This window comes from Marmota monax, unplaced genomic scaffold, assembly GCF_021218885.2.
Source record: "Marmota monax isolate L192 unplaced genomic scaffold, Marmota_monax_Labrador192_F-V1.1 WCK01_AAM20220418_F8-fsc00230, whole genome shotgun sequence".
NCBI classification, from domain to species: Eukaryota; Metazoa; Chordata; class Mammalia; order Rodentia; family Sciuridae; genus Marmota; species Marmota monax.
In genome coordinates this window covers 1,698,593-1,724,652 of record NW_026693365.1, presented here as the reverse complement: position 1 = coordinate 1,724,652, position 26,060 = coordinate 1,698,593, and the positions used below count along the sequence as shown (strand labels likewise).

Here is a 26,060-nt window from a genome sequence, read left to right as displayed (position 1 = left end):
TGGACTGTTACAGAATGTATGCTGTATGTGTCCCTGTATCCTTTAAAAACCCAGACTGCCAGATTCTGGGACGTAGTGGCCCTGGTGATTTCCAGTAAGAAACTGTGAACTTCCTATGGAAGGTGTTTTTTGTTTTGTTTTGTTTTTCTTTTGGTTTTGTTTGTTAAGTAAATAATGGCAAAAAAAATACTATTAAAAAGGGACACAGAGGACAAAATAAAACATGGTCCCTGTTTATGAGGTCAGTAGTCTGGTTAGGAAGGAAGTGGCCAAAGGAGATGGCATAAGGGGCGTCACCCAGGGCTGCCCTAGGCCACAGGTCGGGTGTGCAGTTGGAGACTAGCAGTGAGCCTGTCAGACTGCCTTGTGCCATTTGTTTTTTGCATTCTATGTCTCTGGCTCCTGGGAACTGGAAACAGTTCTCCAGTGGAAGGAGGAGCTAGGGCCACATAGGTGTGACAGGGACCGCTGGGTAGGTGTAGCACGCCCCACCTCACCGGCAGAGGCAGGCAGTCTGGGCTTCCACAGAAGTCCTTGCTGCCCTGGGGCTGCAGGAGAGGACCCGCTGAGACTGTGTGGAAACTGGCTTCATTTTCGTAACTTCTGCTTGTTTGTAAGGTTGTGTCACCTCTGGTCTCTTTCCACATGTTGTGAGCTCTTGGCATTTGCCAGGACAGTCCAGTACTGAGGAGGGACCATCTGGATAGAGTGTAGACACCTAGTCTACCCAGTCCCTCTCACTACAGGACCTGGGCCAGACCCCCAGGTCTTGGACAGTCTGTATGTGTGTGTGTGTGGGGGGGGACTGATGGATATAGGGTGTGGCACCCTTAAAGGCTACTGGCCTGCTGTCACTCAGCACGGAGACCCCACAGTTTGTTTTAACTGTTATTTCCCCAAGCAGTTAAACTACATAAACAGCGAGGTGGATATTTTCTAGTAGTAGTAGGAGTGTCTTCCTGGGGCAAAGATGGAGACTAAATTTCCCTTTTTCTTTAAGAGCTAGTTTCTGTTCAGCCTGAAGTAATATCACATAGCGGAAGCCTTAGCAAAATTTTAAAAACCCTGCAGTCTCAACCGCCACTTAGGCTGAGCACAGGAAATTGGGTTATTTATAGTTGCGAAACTTCTTCAGAGAAGCTGATTGGAGTGTTACCTGACGAGAGCAAGGTTCCTGCTGATTCCCATCAGAGTTGTGAGACATCAGTGTGACATGTGTGCTCCTCCAAAGGCCACGGTCAAGAGGAATTTCTTATCCCTGAAAAATCAGGCTCTGTGACTCAGCAAAGGAATTGTTTATGCCTGGTTACTCATATGCCAATGTTTCTATCTGTTCAAATTTAAAAGATTAATCGTGGAGCTGGCCCCGGGGGCCATCACGTTCAGATCACGGAGCTGCATCCAGTCCAGAGGCCTGCTTCGGCTCACTGCATGCTAGACGTGGGGTCAGAGAAGAAGGGTTTTCACTACCTTACCGTTTTTATTGGAGGCCACCCAAATTTCAGCTTATTTTTTAAATAAGCTCATTTTCATGGAATGGGTTTACTACCTAGAACTTTCATTATTCAGAATATTTAGAGAAAATGAAATAAATTAGCTTCTTTCTCCCAAGTTAAACAAAGCATTATTTTTAATGTATTTAAGATTTAATAATTCAGAATTACTATATGATTGCATACCACTATTTCAGTTCCCCACCCTAAGCCAAATTCCAAAACAATAAACCCAAACCAAAAACAAACCCCCCCAGCACAGCCCCCCCAGCCCCCCCAGACACACACACACACACACACACACACAGGTCTTTGAGGCCCCTGTGGAGAGGTGGGGGTTTCATGTGGTTTCTCCTTGACACTATAACTCGACGACTTGACAACCAGGTTGGTTTTCCCTGGTACCTAAATCTAACTACTTCCTAGTAGAGAAGTAATTTATCCTGAATGAGGAGCTGCTTTTAGCGTTGCCCACTTTTCGTGCATGTTTGTATGGTGAAGATTACTTAAGCACCTCATCTCTGCTGTCCGCGGCCAGTGCAGGGGTAGTTTTCCCAGGAGGGGAGAATCAGGGGTGGGTGCCGCGTGTGGAGCGGGAAGACCCACCTTCCTCCTCCAGTTCCCCACGGCTTCCCCCAGCTGCCCATGCCTGCCCCTGGGCACTTACCCACTCCCCACTCCCTCAGGAGCCCCTGCTGAGTCAGACCATGGGGCTTAGGAAGAAGCTAGGAGCCCAGACCTCCTGGGAATTGATGGTTTTGTTATCTCCCTTTTACAGAGAAAGAGGAAACTGAGGCTCAGGAAGGTCAGGGGACTTTCCAAGTCCCCACAGCTGGTAGGCGGTGGAGCTAGTTCAGACCCAGGCTGCTGGCTTGGGACAGTGCTGACGGCTGCCACCGCTGTGTACATGCTTCCGGCCACATCTGCAGGGGCAAATGTGCAGCTTCTCTTGTTGGCTCTGGGGTCTCATCACCCCAGTATTAGGCAGTAGGATTTCCTTTTGCCAAGGCGGTGTCTTGAACGCAAGTCCTGCTCCTGAATGCATTTAAGAAATCTCCATTGAGCCAGACTCTGCTGTACCTGGTGGTTTGCAGACAACGGAACGTTCAGTGAACTTTTGTTTTTCTAAATAAGGAAAAGAACAGTAGAAATGTAAGGGCGGCCGTAACTTCTATTTTCTTTTCCGCGTTATACTGACGTCATAATGGTACGTCAGCACGCCCCCAGGAACCGCTGCCGTCTCAGCCTCTTCTGTGGATTGGGTAGCTCGCTCCCACCCTGCCCCAGGAGACAGGTTCTTAGAGGGCAGAGACGAGACGATGGCTTCTGTTTCTTTCAGAGCTTTCCCAGGATTGTGACAGGAAAGGTGGTCAGTAGTTAGTTGTTCAGTGCCCAAGGGAAGAACCCCTGGGGCTGCTGGAGTCTTCAGCCCAGTTATAGGCTGGGGTTTGTGACCCTGAAGCAGACAGGTGAGGGCGTGCTGGCTGGAGGGAACCTGCATCCTGGAGAGGAAGTACCTGGGGAGGCCGCCCTTGTTTGTGTTTCCATCACGTGGAGGCTGTTGAAGGAGATGAGGATGTTGACCCTAGAGGAGCCGGGACTCTTTGCGTGGAAGGTACTGGAACAGCCTGCATTCCTCAGCAGGGGGCGGGCTGTTAAGTCCGTTTGTGTTGGGCAGTTTGAATTAGTACATTCACACCCAATAAAGTGACATCATCATTTTGTCCTGATTCATGTGTTTGTTATTTTAATATGTGAAGAGCTTCAAAGTTTATTGTTTTGAAAAGCAAAATCATAGAATTTCCAGTAGCAGAACAGGGAGAAGTCTGTGACAATCTCAGTGTACCCACAGTTCACCTCTAGTCTAAAGGTGCAGTGTCAGGGAAGGGAGCCCTTGGAGATTGCAGAGCTGATTCCCCCTGCCCCTTCTGTAATGGGGGCCAATGTTCAGAAAATAACTCACCCAAGTTCCCATAACTGGCCTGTGTAGACCCCAAGCTGTCAGCTGAGTCTCCAGCCTCCCTCTGGAAAGACTCCATTTGTGGAGGCTCCTGAGAATGTGCAGCCCCTGCCCAGGGAGGCACTTGGCCCCAGGCGCTTCTTGGACTCCTCTTCTGGGTCCCCCAAGCACAGAAGATAGCGTGCAGCCCCCCAGTCCTGTGGGCTCAGCCCTGAGCATCCTGACAAGGCAGTAGCTTCACTGAAGACCACTGATTTATTACAAAATGTCTTGATAGTTTTAATACATAAAAGCTAGTGTTGATAGGAACAGTTTTTTTTAAAATAAGTTCCATAAATAATGAAGTTAAACTTTAGCCTTTAATTTTATGTTCAAGTGCTCTTGATCTTGTTTATCCTGTAGCTCCCACACCAGACCTGAGCTCTGAGTCCTGGAGGTGATCCAACAGGTGTGGCCCCAGGTCAGCCGGCAGTGTGAGGGAGGCCCACGTGTTAAAGCTGCAGTTCTCAGGCCTGTCCACCCAGCACCCATTTTTCATGATGAGTATCTTGATATCCTCATTTCTGATCTGAATTGAAATGATCAAATCAACCAACACATGCAATTTCAAGTCAATAGGAGATCTTAGTTATAATATCAAAAAGAAATTAAGGAAACTAGTTTGCTGCCATATGAATCTGACATAAAAATGCAGGTACCCAGACACATGAACGCAGTAGTCAGAGGCTCACACCAACCGTGCCTTACATCCTGGTGGCTGGCTGGTGTGGAGCACCATACTTCCCGTGGCTGCTGGTGCTCTGGCATCCTGAACTGGCCAGCGCCTCCCGGGAGAGCTCTGAGAAAGCCAGATGGCGTCTTCTCTCACTTTCCAAGCTGCTTGCATCTGCAGAGTAGTCATGTACATTCAAACTGTATGACTATTTTGAGTTTTTATGGAATCAGTGTGTAGATCCAAAAATTACCCAGTGTTTTTTCTGTCTGCCTGAGTAGCCAGCCAGAGAGCTCTTCCCAGCGCAGGTCTGTCTGAAAGCAGATAATTGGTGATCCTGCCCCCACCCCAGTGCGTGACTCCCCCAACATTTCCAGTGCCCTGCGAGTGGGCACGCCAGTGTGTCCCCTACTCACAGCCATGGCCATAAAGACTAGGCCCCTTGTTACTGGGGAACTCACTGGAGGGTTTTGGGAAGACCAGCTTTTCTTTTTGATACTGAAAAATGAAATGCCGGTGGCAGCCGAGGGACACACAGGTGGTGGGTCTGTGGAGCAGTGGGCTGCAGCCGGCCACCCTAATGGAGGTGCCAGCCTGTGCCTGTGCTCTCCTGCCTGTCACCCATCCCACATGGCTGTATTGAATGGCGAGCTGTTTTTAGAGTCTGCTGCTTGTGAGGGTGGGGTTTTCCGCAGAAACAAAAGTTGCCACTTCCTGCAGCAGAGGCAGGTCTGGAAGGGGATCCTGTGTGCCTCTGCAGCCTCCTCCCCAGGCCCGACTGCTGCGTGGCCGTCCTGTGACGGGCTTCAGGAGCTCCACTCCTTTTTTATTCTGGAGTGAATCCTGCAGGGCCAAGGCCCCTGCCTGACTCTAAACAAAACTGGTTCTTTCACCACTTCAGGCTCCAGCTGCACAATGTTCCCACTACATTCGCAGGAGTGAACTTTAAACAGGCCCTTCAGGCTTCTCCTCAGGCGTATGAATCATGGACCTGATGTGCCCTGGGGCCTGGGGAAGAAAGCAGCCGTTTTCCAATCTTGCTTGGTTCTAATACCCTGGAGTTAAATGACCACTCCAGGTTCAGCGTGGAGCCCAGCTACCATCCATGGTGCCAGTTTCTTTGGAAGCTCAAATGAATGCATAATTAATATGCAGACTTCCTTCTGTTTGTGGAATGCTTTTCATCGGATAAATTGCTTCTCTCCTTGAGCAGCTCCATAGAGCATCATTTTCACCTGGCATCTAAGCAAAGAGACCAGGGAGATGGCAGAATCCCAGGGGCCCCTCTCTGTGTGTCCACGCTCCTGTCTCCCTCCACAGGCCCCTGAAGTGCCCCTGGTCGTGTGGTGACAGCTTCCCAAGGCAGCTGTTCCAGAGCAGTAGCCTCCAGCCCAGGGGTCACTGCAGCAGCTGGTTTGCAGTCAGGCGCCTGCAGGAAGTCCCCACTGGAGGCGCAGGCGGCTGGCTTTCCAGGCCCGGGGCTTCCTCTGCTAGCATGAAGGAAGTGATGTGAGGAGGTCTCCCTCCTGTTTCTCAAGACCTGCCTGAGCACCGGGGGCCTCCAGCTTCTCTGTAGAGTGCTGGGCCCAGCGTCACTAGAGCGTGCTCACAGGGCGAGAGGGCCCGGGAGATGGACTCCTACCCTGGAAAGCTTCAGAGCCCAGCACATGCATGAGCAGAGCCGGAGGCAGCCTGGGGTATTTGAGCAAGCTGCAGAGCAGGCCTCCTGTAGTACCCAGGCGTCCCCAGAAGGGTGCAGATACCACTTCAGCCGTTAAGGTCCCAGATGTCACTGCAATTGGGGCTCCCACCCTCTCCTGGATCGCCTGCCACTCACAAAACCCCTGTCACAGGGCCAGGTGAGGACCAGGAGGGAGGAAGCTGAGTGGGGGGCAGGCAGGGCAGGCTGCGGGAAGGCTGTGGCCTGCGTCCCCCCCCCCCCCAGGGCTTCCTCGCGTCCTGCGGCTTCACCTCTGGGTCTCCCTGGCTCCGTCCCCTTCCCAGCTGAGGTGCAGCTCTTACCTTGGGACACCTTTTCCACAGCATCATGGACACTGGGGGCAGGCAAGGGTCGGGCCATTTGTCTCGCTGCCACTTCTGCCCCGTGGCAAGGGTGGCTAGGCTGGGACTTGTTCGCCCCGCTCTGAAGTCTTCTCCAGCCCGGCCTGGGGACGTCACACGGGGGCTCTGCAGCCCAGAGCAGGCGTTTCACCTGGCCTGTGAGCTGCCCATCAGCCAGACCCCTGAGAGGTGCCTCACAGCCTCAGACCCCCCTGACTGAAGGGCTGGCACTGAGGATGGTGGCTCGGGGATCCGGTGGCTAGGGGACCCTGCGGCCCTGGGGGCCAGACTTGACCTGTGGTTGCCGTCCCCTCACCTCAGGGTCGGCGTGCTGTTGGGGGTGTGGTGAAGTAGGACGTGGAGTGGAGCTCCCACAGGAGAGCCGCCCAGCCGGGGACTCTTGTCCTCCAAGGGCACCGCACTTGACCCTGAGTCTGTGAAACTGCTTCTGGGATCCCAGGCGGGGGCTGCAGGAGGCTGGGGAAGGACCAGGCTGCACCCCTGTCGGGGAGGTGAGCTCACATCTGGACCGCGGTTGGGGGTGTTCCTGGGCTGCCGGTGGGTGGGGTTCCTGCCTCCCCCCATGACAGGAGCCGGGAGCCGGGTGGGGCAGCCCAGCAGAGCCAGCTTCTGGGGCAGCTGCACTCCAGCTTGGTTTTGGTTTGGGCGCCTTCGTTTCCTTCCTTCCTTTCTTTTGAATGTTCTGCTGTTTTTTATGAAAGATGCCAAACACCCGAGAGGTGGTGACTAAATACACTGCAGAGGTCCCCGCCCGTGGACGAGCACTGGCACCCCCAGGCTAGGGCGCCAGAGACCTGGACCCCTGAGGCTCAGCTCGGCAGGCAGGACTGCGGCCGGCTGAGTCTGCCTTCCGACAGATCCCCCGGGGAGACTGGTCTCTGCTGGGGTCACATTTGAGAGCCCGTGGTTTAGGGAGCACCCTGTCCCCACCACCTGGCCTCAGCACCCATCACCCCAGCCTTGCCCCCCCCTCCATTTCCCCCTTCAGTATTTCAGGATAGTATCTCAGCAGAGACGGTACCAGTACTGTGTGAGTTGGGGGTGCCAGGACCCCTCGAATGGGGCCACTGGCCTTGGGAAGAGCAAAGGGCTAACTGGACCACCTCTCCTGGGGAAGGGAGTCGATGGGCCAGGGTCTGCCCCATGAAGAAGGTGCTGCCCCATGAGGAAGGGTCTGCCCCGTGGGAAGGTGCTGGCTGAGCTGTTGCTCACCCAGGGCCCCAAGTCCGCAGAGAGTGAAGCCGTTCGACCTCAGCGCTGGAGGGTCCACCAGCCCTCTCAGCTGGGAGCTGAAAGCCCACTGACCGGCAGGGTGCACTAGTCTTGTCTCCCAACCTATGTTTTATTTACTTTTTTAAAGCCCAGTGTGGGCTACGCTTCATATTGTAATCCCAGAATCCTGTAACAGTTCAGAATCCCACCCACTTCTCCCCCTTCTCTCCATCCCTTCAGGCCTTCCGGCTTTGATGCCTTTGTCCTCCTCCCTGGAGTGGCGGCCTGGGGGCATCTGAGACCCTCCAGGGCAGGGGAGGTCTGCAGACACCCATGAGAGGAACAGGGAGCATTCAGGCTGGGTGTGATCCCAGGTGCCACAGCCTCTGGGTGGGTGGCCGGGAGGGTCTTCCCCACTCTCCTCTGACTTCTGGCACCACACGGGGTCCCCTGGGTCTCCTTGTACCTCCAAGGTCCTCTTTCCTCACTGCTGCACCTCACAGCCTTAGGCTGACTCCAGCCGGATCCTTTGTGTGCGACTCCAGCTGACACAGAAGCAGGTGCTCTCTGACCCGGGGGTGTTGTGCGACCCTCTTGTCCCGGTGCCAGCTCCCGGGTTCACACGGGCAGTGTTTCTAAAACATGGTGGGATCTGCTGCGATTTTGCCAGGAGACTTTAGGACAGGATCCAGATGCAGAAGCCGAGGGCCAGGACATGACGCCTGGGCCCTCTAGCGTTCTGGGCCTTGCCACTTGCTGCTTGTCACCCTAGTCCCAGCCCTGGCTCTGGCCCTTTTCTCTCTGGGCTTTGCTTAGGCTCCTATCCAGTGGGACACCTTGCTCAGCCCCAGGAGGGCATCAGGTTGTGCCCCAGAGCAGTCCCCGCCACACTGTCATGATGCCTGTCAGTTATGCAGTGGCTGCCATCACTCTGCCTGTGTCTGAGACGGGCACCCAAGTCACACCTCGAGAGTCCTTCCGTGGCAGCCCGGCTGTGCTCCTGGTGATGGTCAGGAAGCTGTCCTGGGCCCTACAAGCTAAGCACAGACGGTGGGAAGGCGTGCTGGGCGCTGCTGTAGCCAGCTTTTGCATTGCTGCAGTCAAAAGGCCTGACGAACAATTTTAGGAGGAAGAGTTTATCTGGGGCTCACAGTTTCCGAGGTCTCAGTCCATAGACGGCAGACTCCATTGCTCTGTGCCCAGAGGTGAGGCAGAGCATCAAAGGCAGAGGGTGTGGCAGAGGAGAGACCTACGGAGACTAATCTGGACTCACCTAGGAAGAAAACATCTACCCCAAAGACTCAACCCCAGCAACCCCCCTCCTCCAGCCACACCCCACCTGCCTGCAGTCCCCCCAGTTAATCCATAACAGGGGATTAATGCACTGATTAGATTAAGGCTCTCATAACCCAATCACTTCAGCTCCAATCTTCCCTGCATTGCTCACACATGAGCTGACGGGGCAATGGGACACGACTGGGACCTCAAGCGGGCATTTTTTTTTTTTTTAATACAAGAGTCAGTCCAGGAGGGCTTTGTCCAGGGGGCACACGAGCCCTGAGAATGCCTACCTGACAGTCTGTACCCAGGAGGCCCAATCTTCCCCCAAACTCCGCGGGTGTCGCCTCAGTGGGCCTGATGTGATTCATTGTTCACAGGATGACTTGGCCTCATCAGACGCCTCCCTGGTCATTCAGAGTGATCGCACCAGTGTCCCTCATGCTCTGCCTCCTGTCTCGTTGCTGTCGACAGGGTCTGAGCAGGATGGACGTGTGGCTGGAGCTCTGGGTGGTTTTTCTTTCTGGCCTCTCAAGCTTGAGCTTTGTGCTCCTGAAGGCAAGCCTGGGTCTCGCACAGGTTTGTGCCAGTGTGGATGCTAGGCTGTGTGGTGGCTGTAGTCAGGCAGATCCCCCGTCCCTGTGCTTCAAGTGCCTCGGCTCCGCGGGCGTCGTGGGGTGGGGAGAGATGCTTACGGTGGGGTCTGCAGCGACCTGAAATCGTATTGAGTTACAAATCGATCGTCTTCCTAAATTCTGAAGTCAGGGGGCAGTCGGCGTAATTGACCTGCTGTGGAGCTTGGCTGGCTCGTGTCATCGTAGGAGTTTATTCTGCAACGTGCCTTATTCATCTTATCAACACAAGGTCATGTTCCTTAAAGCACAGGTTTGTGCCAGTGTGGATGCTAGGCTGTTTTGGTGGCTGTAGGGGGCCACACTGCTGGGCTTCTAGCTGTCTCTGAAGGCCATTTAGGATTATCTAGGGAACAGTTTTAGAGTCATTAGGGAATGATTTTTAGATTGTCTAGGAACAGTTGGGATTGTCTAGAGACAGGGTCATCTAGGGAACAAGGGACAATTGAACACTTCCATAGAATGTCAGTGGAAGAAATCCAGGTGCGTTAGAAAAGAAAGAGGACAAGAGGAAGGAAGGTGGGTTTGTTTGAGCCCAGAAACTCTGTCCTTCCCTCCCTGGTGGCTCTGTTGCAGGAAGTAGGCATAAGCACGAGATTTGTGCAACAGGAGGCCACGTTCACGGCCACTCCCACAGCTGGCTGGTCAGGCACGTTTTATGCTCTCAGGTGGAACATGGCAGAACCACCACAGCTTGAAAGATTGTGACACAGGGTGGATTTTTTTTAGGGGGAAGGGCTGACTAACAGCTGGAGCCCTTCCACCCTGCTCCGTGGCCGCAGTGAGGGAAGATGAGCCCATCACACTGCTGAGGCGGGTGACGAGTGGGGTCACTTCTCAGCACTGGAGGTGGGGGACCCCAGCTGGGGGTCTGGCAGCCTCTCCAGATCCCATTCCTGCTCTGTAAAGGGGGAGTTGCCAGGGGACCTGCAGGAGCTCCGAGTGGTGCCTGCTGGCACTCAGTCAGGGTCAGTGGAGGGAGGCTGGGTTCATCATAGTCACCCCCTACTTGTTCTGGGGAAGTATGTGCCAAGCCCCCTAGTGGATGCCTGGAACTACAGGTGGTGCCAACTCCTATGGATGGTTTTTTCCTCTGTATCTACGATAAAACTTAATTTCTAAACTAGTAAGTTTGTAAAAACAGAAACTCACTATAGATCTCAGCAACCTCAGCCTATGATTCTTTTTCTTTTTTAAGTCAGGAATTTTTACCTTTTTGTAGAGTGAGCACTTTACAGCTGCTCTTTGACATGTTTAAATTGCCAGCATCACTACTCTGGTGACTTGGGGCTCTTACTAAGTAAAATAAGGGTTACTTGAACACAATCGTTGTGATATTACCCAACCTGATGGCTACCAAGTGACTAACTGGCAGGTAGTATATAAAGTGTGGATACTCTGGGCAAAGGGATGACTCACATACTGAGAGGATGAAACAGGACAGTGTGAGGTTTCATCACACACTGCTCTGAATGGGGCTCACTTTAAAACTTATAAACTATTTATATCTGGAATTTTGGGACCTCTTTGAACCACAGGAAACTAAAAACACAGAATATGAATCTGTAGGAAAGGGGTACACTCTACTGTAACTACCGTTGTTACCACTCTCAGTGACTCTTTACCTCCTGTAAGTTGGTGGTTCATTGCTGTATGAACAAGACTCTCATCGTTAACCAGGTACTTGGAAGGTGCAACTGATTTATTCTCTAATAAGGTTTCTGGGTTTCTTTCAGGCGGAGGCCAGGCTTGCAGCAAAGCGTGCGGCCCGCGCTGAGGCTCGAGAGATCCGGATGAAGGAGCTGGAGCGGCAGCAGAAGGAGGTGAAGTGGGGGTTCTTGGTTGAGTCCTTCACAGTAGTTTTAATGCAGGCACAGTGTGTACATGCAGGGCACCTGTCGCTGCTGACCACCTGTCCCTTCCCATTGCTCTTGGTTAGAAGGCAGTTATGCAAGTCCAGGAAGGAGTGTGCATAGCGCGGATGCCTGGCATGCCTGCTGCCAGCACAGGGCCTGGTGCATCCTGAGACCAGCTTACCAGTCACTTGCCTGCAGAGTCTTCCCAGCCCTGATTTCTGGCTGAGAGGAGCCAAAAGGAGATGGCTCTGAACCTTAAGGTCTAACTATTGAACTAGGCTCTAGATCCTCTGAGTTAAAATGGAGAATGACAAAGGTCAGTTTTGCTTAACTGGGCAGCTTGGTTCCCATGCAGCCCTTTCCCCTGGGGTCTCTCAGTGTTACCTAGTGGTCCAGAGCACAGAGCGAGCATCGTGGACCAAGTGGCCATGCAAGAACTGCCCTCTGGGAACAGGGACGGTGGTGTGTTTACACACCAGGTCTTGCCGCTTGCTGCTGGTTTGCACTCTCCCAAGCCAGGGCCAGAAGTCATTCCTGACGTATGTGGGGTCATCACTCACGCTAGGGGATGAGGCACTCTGGCCCCACCCCAAAGGGCTATTCCTTTTGAGATCCAAATGTGTGGTGCTGGACACAGGTGACCACTGCCTGCCCTGGGCTGGTTTCCGTGCCCAGGTTCTGGTTTGGCTCACGTGGCCGCACTAGCGGTTGAGCCAGTGTTCAAGGCCTCCGAGACTTCCAGTGAAAGCCTGGATTTCTGGTTCTCTTTAGACTGTTGCAGATTTGGCCCCTCCCAGCAGGGGCCAAGCTGGTCACATTCCTCGTGGCCTGGCCTCCAGCCTGAGGAGGGATGCCCACCGCCCCCCCACCCCCCCGCATCACCCGCGGAGTTTGCCGCTCCCCGTGGACATGTGTGAGCAGAGGCGGGATGTGGCCAGATGCACATTTGGGGAAGAAAATTCTTCCAGGAAGTGTGAGAATGGTTGCAGAGTACTGGAAGCCCAAGCCCAAGGGGTTTCTTCCCAGACGGGAAGGGAGGGCAGGCCCCAGGGGAGTCCGGCACGGCCGGGACACCGAGAATGGGGCTCCTCAGAGATAGGCCACGAGTCCTGTGCAGGGACAGGGGCAGTAGCCACGCCTCACCCACATTCCAGGGGTGCTGGCCCTATGTTGACATGGCCCTGAGTGACCAGTGGCCAAGGGTAGCCCGAGTCTTCCTGCGTGGCCGTGAGAACTGTGGTCCTGAGCTGGGGTCAGAGTTCAGCACCGCCGCTCCTCGGGCTCTTGCCCTGGTTCACTCCCAGCAGCACAGGGCAGAGTACTCGCCGCAGCGTCTCTCTCCCCTCAGATCAGTCATCACTTTACAATCAAAAACGGGTACTCCTCAGTTTTCAATCATTTGAACTTCACAATTGAACTAGGACCTTACAGACAGCCCCGCCAGGCTTAGGTCCACGCTGGGTCTCCTGGGGATTGGTGCCTGCACTCCTGGGTGGGGCCTGACCAAGAGGGATTCCCCAAGGGCCCTCACGAAACTGTAGAGAAGAAGCACTCGGAGAGGGAAGGGGAGGAGAGGGAGAGGCCGTGCCGCTCTGTGAGCCACTGTCACAAGGCTTCTGAGACGGGATCCCCAGGCCCTGGGCCCATTCCAAAGTAGTTCTCGTGTTCTGAACTGGTTTTTTAAAAATGTGTTTTTTAAACTGCCTCATGTTGGTGTCTCTACAGAACATTTTTGCTTGCTCAGTAGATGGTCGCAAGCCCACCGTGTGTGGGGGGGGGACACCGCTAGTCCCTCCCGTGGTGTTAGGAAGCTCATGGCAGCTGGCTGTGAGGCAGGCGTCTCAGTGGGCTACAGGTTCCCTTGCTCTGCTTTTCTGTGTGGGGGGTGGGTGCTGGGAATTGGACCAGGGTGCTCCACCAGGGAGCTGGATCTCCAGGCCTGCTTATTTTTCTTTTGAGATGGGGTCTTGCTGAGGCTGGCCTGGATCTCACGGTGCTCCTCCTCAGCCTCCCCAGTTCCTGGGATCACAGGTGCCTGTGCCACCGTACCCAGCGGGGCCACCGTACCCAGCGGGGCCACCGTACCCAGCGGAGCCTCCCTTTCTTGGGCCGAGTCAGTTTTCAGCTTCCTTCTCCAGGAGCCCTGTGGAAGCCAGCCCCTGTCACTGTGGCCAGCACCCCCCCCCCGCTCCAAGGCTCACCCAGTTTTAGACCACTTCCCCTGGTCTCCCACAGTCCCCTGGTCTGTTTTTTTATTAAGGTCATCTAAGAGCTATAAGAAGAATTTCCAAAAATGTTCTGTTGCTCTGACAGTTGACCATACTTACGTCCCCTACCTGTCACTGCTTGTAGCCTGTGGCCGTCATCTGAGCTGCATTGTTAGAGCCAAACCAAGGATTCTGCACAAGTAGAAGCCAGTGCTGCAGGTGGGACCCCGTGGGCTCCCCACAGTGTTTGTGATCATGTCCTCATGAGTGACTCCCACCAAGAGTGTAAATATGAAACTCTACAAAGCCAATGTTTTTTATTTTTTTGTTGCTATGACCAAAACACTTGACAAGAGCCGTTTTAGAGGAGGAAAAGTTTATTTGGGGACTATGGGTTCAAAAGTCTTAGTTCATAGATGGCCAACTCCATCAGGGCAGAAGATTGGGGTGGAAGGAGGAGGCTCAGGACATGATAATCAAGAAGCAGACCCCGCTGGTCAGATACAAAATATAAACCCCAAAGGCATGCCCCCAGAAACCCTCCTGCAGCCACACCCCACCTGCCTGCACTTGCCACTCAGGTAGTCCCACTCTGGATTAATTCACTGATTGGGTTAAGGCTCTCATAACCCAGCCATTCCACCTCTAAGCCCTCTTGCCTTGTCTCACACAGGAGCTTTTGGGGGACAGCTCATATGCAAACTATCAGAGTCAAGGTGAAAGTGAACTGCAGAGTGGTGTATACATGTCTATCTTCCAAATTAAGCACACATCTAGATAGGATATATTCTGTCTTTAATGCTGGACAGAATTGTTTTGAATATATGCATGATGACATTACAAAGTTCTTGGTACAAGTTGCCTGTCAGCATGCCCGTGTCCGCTGCAAAGCAGGGCAGAGCGAGCCACATCCTCCTCTTGTGCTCTGAGTGAAAGGTGTCTCCTTGGTGCCAGGTTCAAGCACAGTCCAACAATGTGGTGGACACCTGTGTCAGCTAGAGTGGCCCAGAGAGAGAAGCAGCACTGTCCATCCACCTGCTTCTCATTGACCCCTCTCTAGGGTGCACATGTCTTTATGTGCCCAGCTGTGTACACATCTGGAGAGGACAACGGGAGCAGCTAACAGGCCTGAACATGTGGCCTGGACACTGAAGACACCTCCGCAGACTGCTGTGCCTGGCCTGTCCAGGGGCCTGGCTATTATTAGAACTAGCAACACAATTTGAGCTTATACCATCTGATAGCCCGGGGCACTGGCATTTTAAGTTGTTGATTAAGGGGAAATGAATATGCTTTGGAAGACCAGTGTTTAACCAGGAGGGTTGATATTTGGTGTAAAATTTGAGAAACATGATCCTTGTCTGCTTGTGCCCCCTGCTGCTGCTGAGCTGTTAGCTCTCTCTGAGAAGGGGGCTGGACACAGGAGGCCCAGAGGAGGAGCAGGAAGACTAGGAGGGCGGGGCCCTTGCCCTGACCCAGGAGGACTTGCAGAGTGTGCAGCAAGGAGCAAAGCACAGGGTGGCATGCGCCCTCCTCTGGATGCCCGCCGGCTCTCCTCACAGTGCCACTACCTGAGCAGGGCTTTGGGGCTGTTTACAGAGGTAGGAACTCCTTTTTTAATGGGCGTGTAAGAGGAGAATAGCAGGAAGACATCGTCTTGGAGATGGCAGTGAACCTTGAACTTCACGGGAGAGCCTGCACTGGTGGAAGGGTGGCCCAGGGCGTGTCCTTCGCGGTCCTGCCTTCACACCTGGGTTGGAGGACTGTTTCGGGGCAGCGATGGGTGTGCTTGCCTGTGCTCTCCTGTGTGCCCTCAGAATTTGGGCCATGCCTGGAACCATGGCAGACGCCGGGTGCCTTGTGGAGTGAGTGTGGAGGACACTGCACTGGTGTCACTGAAGATCAGGAGCCCCGGAGCAAACTGACAGCCCAGAGGGCGATCGCGACCTCTTTTTAAATATTCTAATTCCATTCTAAAGGTCACTGTGTTTTGCTGGAATTTTTCTGGTGTTCTCTCTGTGTTAGCATGAATCATTGAAGCCTCTTTCTTCATTATTTGTGAATTTTACCAGTTGATTTTATTATTAAGTGTTTACAATTTCTGGTTAAACTTTCATGACTACAAAAGAGAATTTCAATACAGGTAAAAAAGTACTTTTCCCATTAATGGTAACAGATTGCACACACTTCCGTGTAAGAACAACAGTGGGAGTCTAGTAGACCGGCGTGGGTAAGCCTGGGTTTCACCAGTGTGTCTAAAACAATGTAGAGTGAGTGATAAAGTGACTAATTCCTTCAATGAGATTTCAACCTTTTTTGATTCATATTTTACCAGCCTTCCTTCTTCCCAGGATGGCTTTTATTCACATTTCTGGTTCCTTACAGCACCTTTCTGACGCTCCTGCTGCTTTAATGGGACTTACGTCTCTTTCCCTCTCTTTTGTCCCTCTCTGTAGATCTATCAGGTTCAAAAGGTAGGCCGTCCCCTGGCTGATGGCATGCGCTGTGTCCCGCCCGCCTGCTCCCCTGCCAGCGGTCACGCTTTGCACTGAAGCTCCGCGTGGCTCTCGCTGTGTGTTGGCGTTGGAGTGAGAGTGCTTTGGGTCCCCGTCCACCGTGGACAGCTGTGCTTGCACTTTTCTGGGTACTGAGCCCTTCTCTCTTCTCCATTTTTCTTCAAGAAATCAGAAAACTGTATCTTAGAGAAAAAAACTGAATCCTAACTCAAAATCTGAGGAAACCTCTGGAATCACCTAGATTATCTTTCCAGACAACTTTATTAGAAAACCTTTAAATATCCATACAAATTACCACACGTGGAGGGATTACTAGATACTGACTTTAAAATCTGAGTAAAAAAGAAAGTGAAGAGGACACCACCTCGCCCAGCTTAACAGAGACCTGTCCTCCACGTCCCGGGGTCAGGGTCCCAGAGGACTCGCCTCCCTGTTCCTGGTGTTGTGTGGAAGCAGCTGAGTCTTAAAGTAGGTACCAGACAGGAAATAAAGACAGGACAGGCCCTGTCAGTGATTTAGGGTTCAGAAGTAGTGGAATGAGGAGCGACCTGCTCAGGGAATCCGCGTACAGCAAGTCCTTCCCATAAAAGAGTCGAGTCTGTTACTTAGAACATCATCTACAATAGTTTCTGACTCTAGTTAAAGAAGAATAACTGTATCTTTCTCTTAGAGCAGATAAGAAAATCACAATGAAGGGCTGGGGTTGTGGCTCAGTGGTAGAGCACTCGCTTAGCCCATGTGAGGCCCTGGGTTCGATCCTCAGCACCACATAAAGATAAATAAATAAAGGTACTGTGTCCATCTGCAGCTACAAATAAATAAAATAAAGCCATTGTGTTCATCTACACCTAAAACATTTTTTAAAAAATCAGAATAAGGTCGCTGAGTTTCAGAGGTTAGAGCATCAGGCCTGATATAAAGGCACTGCCGTGATTTCCTGGCCTGCCGTGCAGGATTCCTCTGCTCGCCCAGGTTCTGGGTGCCTTCCGGGCCCTCGCTCTGCCTGTCTGCTTTGTAAACACCAGAATCTGCTTGCACTGTTAGGTTCTCTAGTGTCCAAGTATTGAAGTGGACATTGAAGCCCGGGTTCCAAGTCAGCATTTGAATCAGAATTCACTGGTTCGAGGGAAGCTGGGAGCCCTCACTGTCACTGTAGGAGCAGGACATTGCTGCCCCAAACCCAGCCAGAGGCTTGGCTGGTCGCTCCACTGAGTCTGTCCCTTCCCTGCTCTGCATCACTGGGGCACCAGGACTGCTGGTGAGGACGCTGTCAGAGGTGACACTGTGTGCGGCAGGAGCTAAGAGCCCGCAGGCCCCGTGGAGGAGCATGCACAGTTCTGTAGTGAGTGTGTCCCCAGGAAGGGAAGGGAAGGCATTCCTTGTCACTCAGAGTTATGAAGAGGAAAAGGAGACAGTCAACAGTCTCTCCTGGCCCAGTGGCTGATGGGCATGATGGCTTCCTGACCCGGAGCCCTTTCTGAAGGTCTCTTGCCTCCCTCTGCATGGCTCACTGGCTGATGGTGAGGTTTGCATTTGAAGTACTCTGCACTCCCTGGGGTGTGCTGTGAGCCGCTTGCTGCCCTCACCAGGGCTACCGTCCAGTGGCACTGGGTGCTCTGGGGTGTCTAGGCTGACCTTCAGTGAGGCAGCTGTCGATAAGGCCACCTGTGGGCTAGGTGAAAGACTTTGAATTCTGGTTCTCACTCTTATCGTTAAAAAGGAATTAGATGTAGTGTAATGTTTGATGTAAGTGTAGAGTGGGACAAAAGAAAGATAAGGAAATAGAAAAATTGGCAGTATAGACTTCCTGTGAAGTTTAATGTGAACTTCCCTCTGTTTTAAAAACATGCATTTTCCTGCTGTCTTCACAATTGGAAGAGGAGATTAAGGTAAAAGAGGTGTGGAGGCACCTGTTCATCCTGCAGGTCCACAGCAAGGGCAGAGCGCACATGAACTGGCTGCAAAGCAGCTTTAAGATGGTGCGTTCACTGAAATTGAAGTTGAAACGTGACTTTGGAAAGTGTTTGCTTTTTTCCTTTTCCGAATTTATGCCTAAGGAGAGAGTTTACGGAGAGAGGCAGCCGTGTGGCTGATGGCATAGAGCTCGGTCTGGTGGCTTTTTAAAGGCATGGTTCAGTGCCCACTCCTAGTTCCTCCTCTTCCAGTTTTCTCCATGGTGCCTTCTCTAAGAAAGGAGCAAGACTGTCGGAGAGCCACAGGTCAATCTGGCCACCCTTCAAGATGCAGCTGCGCCAGACACGGCAGCAGTGTGTTGGGCAATTGGAAAACCATTACAAGTTACCTTGTACCTCTACCATCCAATTCTTTTTTTCAGATTATAAGATTTTAATAATGTAAAAAGAAAAATCACTTTTGTTATATGTCTTAGAGGTTCAGTAGATTATTCCTTGATTTCCTTACTGAAAATTGAGGGGAAAGTATAGAAAAAAGCAAAATCCCATAATCTGAGGTGGAAATTTGAACACCTGAGTTCCCACCTGACTTTGGGGTCACTGTATTTAGTGACATTGACACCCCTTCTGAACCTTCTCTTCTAAGTCTGACATGGACCATGTTGTTCAGACAGCAAGGTAGAGACATGCGCCATCAGCTCCAGCAAGCCCCAGACACACCTGGAGGTCTGAGTGTTTCTCTTCCTGCACCAGGACTTCCTCTGAGGCACTGGGCGCCTTCCCATGAGCAGGCTATAAAGTGTGTGATCCTCTGGGCCTGCCGTCAGCACAAATGTCAGCTGGCACACAGGGGCTAGGCCCCGGGGCCAGCACAGGGCCTCCCCCTTTCCTCTGGGACCTCCTTCCTCCTGCACAACACGGAATGGCTCTCAGCTGCGCTTCTCCTCCACGGTGTTTCTTCCTCCTGCGTGTTTGCTCTGGAGGCATGCACAGCTTTCCAGGGGGCGCTGGCAGTGCTTCCCGGTCTCAAGGCCGCCCCTCGCCCAGCAGTGCTTTGTCCTTGCTCCCTGGCCTGAGGGATGGAGTGGGTGGGGTCTCTTCACGCTCCACCTGCACCAGGTGGCCACGGCTTCCTCTCTGACCTCCTCACCTTGGCATGCTCCCTCCACCCTGCATGTCTGGGCGGTCTCCTGGGCAGTTTGTTTCACTTCTGGCCTAATTTTCCTTCTCTTCTGTCTGTAGAAATATTATGGACTGGATACAAAATGGGGTGACATCGAGCGGTGGATGGTAGGCCTCAAATACAATTTCAAGACTTAAATGGTTTATAATTTAATCCTCATGCAGTTAAGTTATGCAGATAGATTCCTGCTGCACCATAATCTGATACTGAGAGATTTCCATTCAGGCATTTCTGCATCTGGTCTAGGATTGTTTACCTCCATGTACATCTTGCTCAGGCACCACCCTGGCCACCCAGCCGGGCCCATCCGTCTGTACAGCTGACTGCTACCGTCTTCAGGCTACCCATGTGCAGGGTCCTTCACCACAGTCCCCACATGTCCTAGGGCCAGAGACTCAGGATGGGCACGTGTCCTTGACACGAGAACTTCCTGTTATCATCAAGTTTTGCCATGTTCTTGTTGGAACCAGAAGAGGCTTAAGACTTTTTGACTGTGGCCAGCTGCTGCCCTTCAGGGTCAGGTGGCCACCCACACCACTCACATTGGTGAGAGAGGTCCTTTACCTTTTCTGTCTATTTCCTAGGACAGCCCCTCTGCCTTCCTGGGTCAGTTGAAAGTGAGCTCTGTCCTCTGGCCCTCTCTGCAGGAGAGGGGACCCCGCACCCCGGTGCTTTCAGTGGTCCCCAGAGCCAGGCTCTGCCCCTATCATTAGCTCCTGTCCTGCCTGCTGGGCTGGCGGCCTCATGCTCCACATGCTCCGGAGAACCTGGAGAACCTGGCCAGGGTGGAAATGTCCTCTTCTGTGTTCCTCGTGGATGAAGACAGTCGGAGGGAAGCACAACATTCTCCCTTAGTCACCTGCATATGGCAGGAAAGAGAACTGAGCAAAGAGCACACCTTCCTGTTTTTAAAAAGTGACTGACTTCCCCCTGTGTCACCCATCACGTTATCTAATTTCACACAGGTGGATGTATTTTCATCAAATCTTAAGACAGCTAAAAGATGTGTTAGTGTTTTGTATACCACTGAGAAAGAAAAGGTGCTCGTGGTACCTGTGAGCAGCTTTGATTATTAGACATACCCCAGCTTCAGAGATGTCCAAGATGGAAACTGCGTGTCTGAGATTCCTCAGAGTAGAAGAGACGAGGTGACGTCCTCCTTGGGGTTTTGGGTTGACTGGTTGGTTTCTTGAGGAAATGATTCCTGCGGAAGAGTGAGGTTCTGAAGTAAGGGAAAACCTAGGACCCGAGCATGAGGTTAGAGAAACTCAGCCTTGACCTCTGCCCCGTGCTCACTGCCTTTGAAGCCAGAGTGAAGTGTGCCCTTTGTGGCTTGAGAGCCCGGCTCCTAGGAGGAAGCCTTCCCAGGGCTTAGCTGAAGCCCTTCAGTGAAAGCAACAAAATGTTTATTTGCCAGTTAGATCAGAAAGTCTGTACCGTGTTGCAGAGGGACTGTCTGAGCTTTCTGCTTCCCCGGGCCTGTCTCTAACCTTTCCCTGCTGTCCCCGTTGCTGCGGTAGGAGGACAGTGAGCGCCACTCTCGCAGATCCCGGAGAAGCACGTCGGTTAGTACCAGTTTGTTCTCTACCTGTGCGTTTTGATCAGTCTGCTTTGCTCTTTTAAGTGACTGAAGTACCCACGCTGCTTATGAAAAGACTTTACTAGTCCTGACATAATGCTGGAAGGGTTCCCGAGCACAGACTGGGAACTCTGCCTGCAGCATGTTGACATACCACAGTGAGGAGGAGAGCTCTGAGTGTTCGTGTGCTCGGCATCTGAAGTGCTTTTTCTGCTATCAAATATCCATGAATAATTTTCATAGTAATAATACCCTGAGGTGTATTTATAACTTACCTGTTAGTGACCTGTGGTGTAAATAGCACCACATTCATGGAATTTACTTAAATTCATATTATCCATAACAATCCTAGACAAGCAGAGGTGCACACAGCCCATGTCACCAAAGCCCTGACTCAAGTCCCCGGCCCCTTCGGAGGCGGCCAGCCCACCCCACCGCTGTGGCCTCGGCTCAGCCTTGTCCCTCGGAGCCTGGGGCGTCTGTCTTTGGGTGTTGTCTTATCACTTCACGGTGGTTTTCCATCCTTTCTTCCAACAGGCTTCTGATGAAGATGAGCGCATGTCCGTGGGTAGCCGCGGCAGCCTGAGGGTCAGTAACCCGAGCAATGGGGTCCGCATGCAGTGTGTGTGGCTGAAGCCTGGGCTTTGACATCCTGCCTCGCCTCCTGCTCCCGCACGGTGGCCCGCCAGTCTGTGTCTGACGGGGGGGTGGGGATGCTGGCTCAAGTCTGGTGGCTGTGGGGGTGTCTCCGCTGGGTGTCTCGCGCTTGTCCTGGGGGAGTGCTGGTGTGGTGGCTGCTCCCGGAGCGCAGCTGCCAGGTTTCAGTTGTTTCCCTCGCTCAGCGTTGTCTGGGCACTGCCAGGGTGACCAGCAGGAGTGTGAAGGCACCTGCAGTCCTTGGACAGGTCTGTGAGCCCACTCACACACCCCTGGAAGTGGCCGCCTTGGTCACAGTGGTGTGAGTTCGTCTGATTCTGTGCTGTTCCCGTGGCAGCAGGGGGTGCCTGGCGGAAGGGCTAGACCCAGGTTTGCCCTCGGGACCCCTCCTCTCATCAGCTAGGATGCTGAAAACAGTGGTTTCTCCTTGACTTTCCAAAGGCCTCATGGGTGCACCTGACACGGTGCACGCTGTGGGACACACGCAGGGCCACGGTCCTGCTTAGTACATCAGCCTGAGCATCTTGCTCCCGTTCACGTGGGTTGAAGGCGCGTCTCCCACTAGCAAGGAGGACTGCAGGGTTGAAGGCGCGTCTCCTGCTAGTGAGGAGGGCTGGTCCCAGGACAGCAGGTCCGTTTTGCCGATGAGCTGCCTGAGTGGGAACCTTGCTTTTCAAAGCTGTGACAGTGATGTCACCAAGCCACCCCTTAGCCAGGTCTGTGCTTGCCGAGCAGCCTCTTGAGGCAGTGCGTTGTGCTGTTGAACCACCATTGCTGTCACTGACTCTTCAGTGGCAAACGCGGGTCCCCTATGATCTTGCTGGACAGCATCCCTCTGAAGCAAGTGCCCCTTTGCTATTTGGAACTAGCTAACAGTTGTAAGTCCCTCTGACACAGTCCACTGTAGACAAGGAAGATCTGTGTGACCAAAATGCCGTAGATGCAAAGCTTGTGAGCCGAGCCTGTGGCCAGGACACAGACGTGGCAGCTGCTGAGCAGACCCAGCAGGCCAGGGCCGGACACCAGGTGGGGAGGCACAGCTGCAGGGCCAGGGGAGCGGCTTGCTGAGGGCGGAGCAGAGACGTTGGGTGTAGCATCCTGATTCTGCCAAGAGAACCCTTGAGAAAGGAGTGGTGAGAGCAAAGCTGAACTGACAGGGATAAGAGAGATTGGGGGGGGGGTGGTAGCGGATCCAGACCTCTGTTGGAGTGCAGTGTCGTCAGATCCGTGATCCTGAGAGAGTGCATGAGCACTGTGCGCACTTAGTTTTTCGGGGAAAAGAATTTCCACTTTCCCGAGACTCTCAGAGGGTTCTCTGACCCCAGAGGGTCTGACCGATGGCAGTGCTGGTGAGCATTGCGGCGTCACTCGGCCTTCATTTTGCTTCCAGCCACCTTTGCCAGGAATGAACTAAGTCTCTTTGCGGACGCTGTTCCTGGCCAAGGTATGGGGTGTACTTGTCTCTGGGTAGGAAGGCTCACGAGGAGTCCACAGTTAGAGGGCTGTCTGGGGGAGAGGGGGAGTGGAAGGTTGTCATCCCAGCCAGGTGGCTGCACTACTCTTCCCCTCATGGACTCCGCCTGAGTGCCTCAGAACTTCAGTCCCACAGAACCTGAGGCTGTGGACCTGGAGATGAGAGCCCACCACCCCCCGCCCCCCCGATGGTCACAATGCGTGTGAGAGGCCTGCTCAGGGTCTCAGCCCTCAGTGATAGCCCCAGCTCCCCTCCCCTGGGGCCTGGTGGGAGGTGCTGGTTGGTGCCCCTGAGCAGGGCAGCCCGACTGGGAGGAATCGCACCTCCCGCTTGTCTACAAGAGACCTACTTAGGCTGGCTTCATGCATTTTAATACTCTGAAATCTTTTCTTGGTAATTTCTTGTGTAAGATTATATCTTTTGTTTCTCAACGCCCCCAACACAGGCTTTCCACATTCAGCCAATAATGCTGTTGACCCTGAGAGGGACCGGGGGCCTTGCTGTCCTGGGTCTGTGTGGATGGCCTCACGGAACAGCGAGACTTTGGGTATCATGAGCTTTGCCTCTCTCCCCCGCTCACCTCGGGTGTGCGGTGCCCGAGGGGAAAGGGCTGCTCAGGCTGTCTGTGAATTGTGGGTGGCTGCCTTCATTCCCTCCTCCAGGGCTTTAGGTCCTATTCCTCACAGAACTCTTTCAGAGGTGTGGAGAGGCCCTAGAGGCCGTGAGCCAACCTAGTCTAGGTCTCAGCGATGCAGTCTTCATGTTTCTCTCCTCTTTTGACTCCCCTCCCCTCTCCTTGCCGTTGCTTTTCTTCCTTGCTTGTTCGGACAGTCGCAGCCTGACGTGGAGTACGGGGGTCCCTACGCCTGGGTAAGACACTCGTGTGGACTTTGCCGTGTGATCCTAACCGTGTGCTGTGACAGGCAATAACCCGCCATGTTCCTGGAATCTCATGGGGTGACTTTGCGAAACACTGTGTGTGTGTCTTGTGCATCTAACAATTCAGAGGATGAGGTTAGGAAGGTGGGTCCCCCTCCAGGGTCTGTGATCCATCTCCCGGGGCCTCCTGATCCTCGCACGTGGCCCAGGAACCTGGATGTCCGTGCGCAGACACTCACTCACCAGGTGTCTTCGAGTGCCACTGTCTGGCGCAGGCCCTGTGAGCAGCTCTGTGCATGCCAGACAAGGGGGTCAGTGGGGGCCTTCGGGAAACTCACATCAGATCAGAGATTCCCAAGGCCTCAAATTTCCTTTAAAAGATTGAATGTAACGTCATTTTGCCTGATTTTTAAAAAGCATTTGTTTCTAATCTACAGCCATTCAAATTAATTGGCAACCATTTGGCTCTTCTGCAAAAAAATACTCCTTGAGAAAGACCCCAGTTCCAGTCACAAAAACGGAGGCTTTTGATTTAAACTTGGAATTGCTGTTTTTATAAATCCGAGAGTTTCTGTGCCTTATGCTTTCTGAAAACCTGTAAACTGTATTCTTAGAAGAAGAAAAATTCAGTCTGACTAGAAAGCACAGCTCAGCCAAAGGTGATTTGGTACTGAAGTCAGCATATTAGACAGGAAATCGCATTAAAGACATCATTTCAAAGCCCTTTGTGCTTATCTATTACTACTTCATTTAAAAATTATTTGACACATGCCTGTTTTAGAACGTATTTTTGTATTTAAGGTAATGGTTAGGAACAAGAGCTGTGCACCTGCCCTGCGTGTTTGGTCCTCCGGGGGTCCCCAGTTCTGGGTAGAAGGGATGGCTGAGGAGGGCCATCTCCTGTGGCCACTGCAGCCGTCCTGGCCTGGTGAGGTTGAGGCCAGCTAACTCCTGCAGGAAGCACAAGGCACGATGAGATTCAGGAAGCATCCCTCACAGAGCATCTGTCACTTACCTACAGAGCCCTTCCGTAGTGCCCCTGTGTGGCAGTCCTTCTGTTCTCTAAGGAATTGAAAGTACTGGCAACCCTGTCTTTCTTTTTCTTTTTTTTTTTTTTTTTAATATTTTTTTAGTTGTAGGTGGACACAATACCTTTATTTATTTATTTTTATGTGGTGCTAAGGATCAAACCCAGGGCCTCGCGCATGCTAGTCGAGTGCTCTACCACTGAGCCACGTCCCCAGCCCCTTGGCAACTTGTTTTTAGGTGGCTCCTGGCCACCCTTTGTGTTTTAAACTCACAGTGCATTTTGCTTCCAGCCAGTCCTTGATGGGGGGGTGTGTAGGTGAGCTGGGTCAGGAGCGTGCTTTGGCTTTCACTTCCTAGTGCCTCTCTTTTTAACCTTGTCCATCCTCTGCTGGACAGTGCTGGTCTGTGAACGTCCTCTCGTATTCCCTCCAGCAGTGTTCCTCTGTGTTGCTGCACCTGGAAGCTCCCTATAAAACCTTGCTCCTGGATCCTGGCAGCATCCAGTTTCCTAGGTCAGGGCCTGTGTCCCTGAGAAGTATGCCAGTGGCCGTGACACAGGGCGCCTTCAGACTGCCCTCTCGTAGCCTTGACCAGTGAATAGCATGCAGAAGGGGACACCACACAGGAAGGAGAGAGAGACTTTGTCGAGCAGAACTAGAGACCTGATGTCAGGTGGCATTGATATGCTGCCTGTGGGCACTTTATGGTCTTCTGGTCGACCTCTCTTACCATCATGCCCTATGAAGTAGCCCCACCCACCCAAATGCACCATTCAAGAGGAGAGGGTGGTGGCAGTCTGTAAGAAGGTCAGACTGCTTCTCACTACAGGGTCAGCGAGACCCTGTAGATTTGGGGATGTGGAGGTACAGCGGATTAAGTCATTTGCTTAAGGGTTTCCGTTTGGAGTTTGGGACTCGGGTCCATGACCCAGTGGCACCTCCTTCATCTTCATCAGGTGTGTGGATGGCTCCCCCTCTTTCTCCCTCTGGAGCTGGTTAAGTCTCTGACGCTTGAGCTGTTACCTTGAATCAGCAGAAGTTTCCTTCTAGACTGATTAGAGCCTTTCCTTTCCTGCTTTTGCTCCGGACTTGGGCAGGGAGACAAGAAGGAGGGGGAGAAGGCAGGCGTTTAACATGCTCGTCCTCTTTTACTCCTGGAGCACGGATTGTGAGATCATTAGGGATGTGCTCAGGTCTCAAGATGAGACATGAAGTGGGAGGACTGGGAATGGAGAAGTAGTAGAGAAAATGTCGTCCACCAGCAACAGTTTTTCTTTGGTGAACTTTTGCATTTAATTGCAGATTGATTAGAAACAATTTCTGGATCGCATGAAGGGGTATTTCATACTAAGCTGTAATGTTCCCGAACTTACCCTGAACCAAGACCTGAAATCTCTGA

The 26,060-nt window shown here is 52.7% G+C and overlaps 1 protein-coding gene across 36 annotated transcripts in view; it reads left to right on the top strand.

The window, feature by feature from the left end:
• The window catches only part of Lrrfip1 (LRR binding FLII interacting protein 1), a 124,617-nt gene that overhangs the window by 56,194 nt on the left and 42,363 nt on the right, over positions 1-26,060 (top strand). For 11 of the 36 annotated variants that reach the window (XM_058583334.1, XM_058583333.1, XM_058583335.1 and 8 more), the window contains exons 2-7: positions 11,106-11,192; positions 15,889-15,906; positions 19,104-19,151; positions 20,565-20,609; positions 21,161-21,211; positions 23,586-23,624. In XM_058583334.1, coding sequence (XP_058439317.1) covers positions 11,106-11,192; positions 15,889-15,906; positions 19,104-19,151; positions 20,565-20,609; positions 21,161-21,211; positions 23,586-23,624 — 288 coding nt within the window. The remainder of the gene's footprint in view (positions 1-11,105; positions 11,193-15,888; positions 15,907-19,103; positions 19,152-20,564; positions 20,610-21,160; positions 21,212-23,585; positions 23,625-26,060) is intronic. The other 25 variants (XM_058583338.1, XM_058583340.1, XM_058583337.1 and 22 more) reach the window with 4 other exon arrangements.